Source organism: Benincasa hispida, chromosome 8 (assembly GCF_027475165.1).
Source record: "Benincasa hispida cultivar pf3 chromosome 8, pf3_genome.v1.1, whole genome shotgun sequence".
In the NCBI taxonomy this organism is placed as follows: Eukaryota; Viridiplantae; Streptophyta; class Magnoliopsida; order Cucurbitales; family Cucurbitaceae; genus Benincasa; species Benincasa hispida.
The window spans coordinates 7,889,288-7,894,950 of record NC_143485.1 but is presented as its reverse complement, the minus strand read 5'-3'; the positions used below and the strand labels follow the sequence as shown (position 1 = coordinate 7,894,950).

Below are 5,663 nucleotides of genomic sequence, written 5' to 3'. Positions count from 1 at the left end.
CAAAATTCAAATCTAAGAAATCAATTGAATTCAAACTCAAAACTTACTAAGTAAATGTATAATATTTAAAAATTTAGGGACCAAATAGAAACTAGACGCCAGACCTAATGACCAAAAAATTATTCTCTCCATTTTTGTAGTACAACAGAAGTAGGAGGATTCGAATTGTAATGTTCTTGATGGTTAATACATTTGTATATAGTTGAACTATGTTCGTTTTGGTTCATCATTACAAATGTTATACTAACAAAAATATACTTGAAAATTATGTATAGAAATCAATAGGATGTGTGACATATAGAAGTTATAGAAACTTTAATTAGAATAATATATTATGAATATGAATGCTCTATCCATATACTAAAATTTAATATAAAAAGCAGTGCTGAAACTCTCTAACTCTACTTTTCTCCATTGTGAACTCCATCAAACCGAAAAAAAGGTCAATTCTCAAAACCCTCTCTCCTCTTTGTCACAATTTGCCAATTCCTGTGGTCTTGACTTTTCCCAGTTGAAGCATTTTCAATTCTCTCTACCCATTTCCATTTCTTCATCAAAATCTCTTATCCCCTTCATAATTTTCTTCACACTATGCTCTCTTCTCGCCTCACCGTCCTTGAAAATTTTCATTTCCTTTCATACCCACTTGGATTTACTTAGATTTTCTCGCCCTTAGATCTGAATTGAAACATGGGTTCTACTTGGAAGAAGGTGAAAGTAGCTCTCGGCTTGAATATGTGCCTCTATGGCCCTCGAAATCTCCATGATTCTTTGCCTTCCATGGCTTCTAGGTTCTCCGACGCCGCCGCGCCGTCCAATTTGCTTTCTCCGGCTAGTTTTAGCTCTGATTGCCGCCCGGCAGCGACACCCACTCCGTCGTCTTCCAGTCTCAGGCTCTCCAAATACTCAACCAGATCATCTAAGGTTTGTTGGGGTTTCTCCATTTTGCTAGTTTTTTTTGGTTTTCTGCTAGTGTTTATCTTGTTCTTGCTTGTACTGATGCAAAGCTTTTTTTTTTTTTTTTTTTTTTTTTTTTTTTTTTTTTTTCTTTGATTTTTGAATTTTTATTTGTTGAGTTTTCTGCTGTGAAGCTTTCTTGGTTTTCTTTTTTTCTTTTTTCTTTTTTTTTTCCAGCTTGGTAGCTTTTTTGTTAAGGATTTGGTGAATAAATTTGTTTGAGGGTTTTTGTTAGATTTTTGGTGAGTTAAATTTTAGTATATTATGCTCTCAAGATTGTTGGATATGAGTAGTAATCCAAGGGAACTATGTGGAAAGAAAACTAATTATATTTGTTAAAGAAAAAAATCATCGGAATATCCTTCTCTGTTCATGAACAATTGCCTCAGAAAAGATAACAAGGGAAAGAAGAACACTGTTCTACTGTTCTGTGTACCACTTTTATCTGTTTTACTTTGTGGCTTCAATGTGATGAGTTGTAATGTTACTTTCAACTACATGAATTTATGTGGGGAATGGTAAAGTGGAGTAGTCCCTTCAAGGACCATTAAGCCTTTGGCTTATTAGTGAAGTAACTCTGTTCTCTGCCTTTACTTTTCAATCCTCCCCTGAAGAGAGAGAAGTGGTTTGCACTGTCAGCACCACGAGCCTTTTTCTCTTTTGCTCCCAAATGTTGATTTTTGAAAAGCCAATGGACCCACCTCACCCTCATTTGTATGACTTCCACCAATCACCATAATAAGCTAGACTTAGGTGAATAGTAAAAAGAATTCAAAGTACAATATTTTTATGTGGCAACCCATAATTTCACTTCTTTTAATGGACTTATATCGTCTCTTCTTTTTATTTCATTCTTTTGTTTTATATCTTCTATTTGTTGCTTAACTATTCTAACTTTTGTAAAGTTACCCAGTTGACTGTTTGTTAGTTTCCATCATGTCATCCTCTATTACCTAATATTGACTTTTTTCCCCCTTTTCTTTTGCTTAGAAGATTTACCGTTGAGTTTTACAGTGGTAATGATGAGTAATTTTTTCCCTAAAGTTCTTGAAATATGTATATTCTGTTTGCTTTTATTAAAGAAACCGCATATACTGTTTGAAATTGGTTTCTTTCCCTCTCACGAGTATGGGGGAAGGGGAAAGGTAAGTTGAAAATACCCTTTGGAGGCAAAAAGAAAAAACCGAAAGTTAATACCAAAAGTGCCTGCAGATAATTAGCTTTTAAGCAAATTGACCTTTCCATTTTTCTTTTGTGCATATGCTAAAGATATCGGGCCCAAGTATAAGTGAATGGTTTGAGATAGGAATTGGGTAGGAAGTTTTACCTTTTAGCTCAAGGTAGAATACTTGTGCGTATAAAGAAAATTTCAGTAACTATGTTATTATTGACCTTGGATACTCAAAGTTTATGCAGCTTCTTGAATTTAACATGCCTATACACAAAGAGAGAGTAGACTTGTTTGTTTATTTATTTATTTTTTGAGAACTTAAGACTCTTTAATCCTTAATATCCTTAATCTCCTCATTACGAATGAGAGAGAGAATACAATCTCTGGAAAAACATCTTTCCATATCAAAGAACAACTTTGAGAGGATGCCAAAGCTGCTAAAGCGACTTGTTCTCCTTTCTCAGGACGTGACAAAAAAAAGTATTAATGGAGTTACCAACCAAAAAAAAAAAAAAAATCATCAATGATGAAGTTAATCTCAGCAAGGGAAGTTTCCTTTCTGCTTAGCAGATTAATCACTTCCAAAGCACCTGTCAACCTTGAGCGGTGAATTATTCCCAGCCCATTCACGTTGCACTGCTAATAGACCCTCCCAAAATGCTTCAGCTTCTAGGTAACTGACGTTCCACCCTTTTAAATAAACTTCCATCCTCCCATAATCGCTTGACCTCTACTGCCAGAGCCCCTATCCTTGTACAGGATCAGTTTCTTTTTGTATATGGAAGTGTGATGCTTTTTTGTTTATGTTTTCTTTTTTTTTTTTTCCCCTTTTTGTGTGTGTGTGTGTGTGTGTGTGTGTTTGTGGTGGGGGGATAAGAAACTTGAGGTATATTATGCCCACTACCAAAAGACACAGCCAGGCAAGCTGGAAGAGAGAACCCTTCCTCACAAAAGGATTTGATTAGCTTTCAAATTGGGATTGAATCATGGAGAAGCTGTAATTACAAAAGAATTTCTTGTGCTTCCAGCAACACCGAGATGCTATAAAGTGTCCTGTTCTGCTTAATGATAAATATTGAGCGATGTTTTCATGTTATCATCTGAAACTGCATCTTAAACATGCTGTTCTGTAGCTTGTGTTATATGAAGTAGAAGGTTTTGGTTCTTTTTTTCTGACCCTTTTATCATTTTCAAATTGCAGAGGACATGTGCGATTTGCCTGACTGCTATGAAGCCGGGAAAAGGCCATGCTATCTTCACCGCCGAGTGTTCCCACTCATTTCATTTCCATTGCATAACCTCAAATGTTAAGCATGGAAACCAAATTTGCCCGGTTTGCAGGGCCAAATGGAAAGAGATTCCTTTCCAGAGCCCTGCTTCAGAGCTTCCAAATGGAATGATGAGAATCAATCAAATTGATTGGTCACGAGATGATTCCTGGATGACTGTTTTAAGAAGGGTTCGTCCCCCACCGATTGATGCACCTAGGCAGATAGCATCTCTATCTCATGAGCCGGAACCAGGCCTGTTTGACGATGATGAAGTCCTAGATCATCAGTCTAGCATTCCTGATGGAGGAACGTCTGTTGTAGATGCTGTTGATGGTTCTATTGGAACAATTGAGGTTAAGACATATCCTGAAGTTTCAGCTGTTGCTCGATCGGCAATTCATGATAATTTCACTGTATTAGTGCATATCAAGGCTAGTCTTACAAATCAGAGGCAACATTCTTGTGAAAATCAATCCCCATTTACTCCGTCTCAAAGCTCTCGTGCTCCAGTTGACCTTGTTACTGTTCTTGATGTCAGTGGGAGCATGGCTGGTACTAAGCTTGCTTTGCTTAAACGAGCAATGGGTTTTGTGATACAGAACCTAGGCCCCTCGGATCGGCTTTCAGTAATTTCCTTCTCCTCTGCAGCACGACGCCTCTTTCCTCTCTGTCGGATGACCGAAAGTGGACGACAACAGGCATTACAAGCTATTAATTCTTTGATTTCAAATGGTGGAACAAACATCATTGATGGCTTAAAGAAAGGGACCAAAGTATTATTGGATCGAAAGTGGAAGAATCCTGTTTGTAGTATTATGTTACTTTCGGATGGTCAGGATACATATACTTTTGGCATTGGTAGTTCACATCCCGAAACTGACTATCGTTCACTTCTTCCGGTATCAATCCATCGCAATAACAACACAGAATTGCAGATACCTGTTCATTCTTTTGGTTTCGGCACTGACCATGATGCTACGGCAATGCACTCTATCTCTGAGATTTCAGGGGGAACGTTTTCCTTTGTAGAAGCAGAGGGTACAATCCAGGATGCATTTGCGCAATGCATTGGAGGGCTCTTGAGTGTTGTTGTGCAACAGCTTCAGGTTAGAATTGAGTGTGTTCATCCTAGTTTGCAGCTCAGTTCACTGAAAGCAGGAAATTACCGATCGAACATCATGGCAAGCTCAAGAATTGGCACTATAGATGTTGGAGATTTGTATGCTGAAGAAGAAAGAGACTTTTTGGTGACGATCAATGTACCAGTTGATAGTTCCAATGATGAGATGCCATTGCTCAATGTCAAATGTACTTACCGAAAGCCCATCACGAATGAAATGGTGACTTTAGAAGACATCGAAGAGGTAAAGATAAGAAGGCCTAATGTGATTGGAGAACAATCTGTATCAATAGAAGTCGACAGGCAATGCAATCGGGTACTTGCCTTGGAGTCAATGGCCAAGGCTAGAGTTGCGGCCGAACGTGGTGATTTGGCCAATGCAGTGTCTGTCTTGGAGAACTGTTATAAGGCAGTATCAGAAAGTATCTCAGGACAAGCTGGTGATCATTTGTGCACTGCACTTTGTGCTGAGCTGAAGGAGATGAAGGAAAGAATGGAAAACCAACGCATCTACGAGGCTTCGGGAAGGGCGTATGTTCTATCAGGATTAAGCTCTCATTCATGGCAGCGAGCCACTGCACGTGGTGATTCAACACGCAACGGAAGCCTTGTGCAAGCTTACCAAACTCCATCAATGGTAGACATGTTGACACGGTCTCAAACCATGTTATTAGGGAACCCAACACCACGGCCCCAAAGAACACTCCGCCCTACCATGACGTTTCCTGCTCGAACTCGTCAACGGTAACCAACGGTACTATCCAAAACTTCATCCTGCTTGCCATTGTTGTAGACATTTTCATTTTTGCTCTTTTTTTTTTCTTTTTCTGCTGCCATTCATCCTTTCTTTTTTTTTTTTTTTTTTTTTTTTTTTTTTTTGGTGGTATTTGGAGTTTTGTTGGGGGGGTGTATATTTACCTGGAGTTTTGGTGGGTATACTTCCTTGTTGTAAGTTGTAAATGAATAAGAATTGGGGGGGTGAAATATGTTAAATTTGGAGGTAGTGAACAACTGTTAAAAGGCCTTGTTTGGGGAGATTGGTTTACTCAAGTGTGATTTTGGTTGGAGGTATAGAAGTGAATTATGGGATAATTGTTGTGAGTTTCTCACTAACTATGGTATACTACTCCTAATTCTTTTACAA

At 38.3% G+C, this 5,663-nt stretch overlaps 1 protein-coding gene across 2 annotated transcripts; it reads left to right on the top strand.

Annotated features, from left to right (window-relative positions):
• The first annotated feature begins 360 nt into the window (after positions 1 to 360).
• On the top strand, positions 361 to 5,663 carry LOC120083185 (E3 ubiquitin-protein ligase WAV3-like). 2 transcript variants are annotated; one of them, XM_039038825.2, is made up of 2 exons: positions 361 to 924; positions 3,330 to 5,663. In XM_039038825.2, the coding sequence occupies exons 1-2, from the start codon at positions 691 to 693 to the stop codon at positions 5,265 to 5,267; spliced, it is 2,172 nt and encodes a 723-aa protein (XP_038894753.1). In that variant the 5' UTR covers positions 361 to 690; the 3' UTR covers positions 5,268 to 5,663. The 2 variants fall into 2 exon arrangements, with proteins under 2 accessions (XP_038894753.1, XP_090172604.1); XM_090316478.1 differs by lacking the exon at positions 361 to 924 and adding an exon at positions 1,013 to 2,801.

Bases quoted from the DNA above. Each gene is read 5' to 3' on its own strand.
- LOC120083185 (XM_039038825.2), top strand. From the start codon at position 691: ATGGGTTCTACTTGGAAGAAGGTGAAAGTAGCTCTCGGCTTGAATATG. The intron at 925-3,329 runs GTTTGTTGGGGT...TTCAAATTGCAG, and splicing joins ACTCAACCAGATCATCTAAG to AGGACATGTGCGATTTGCCT.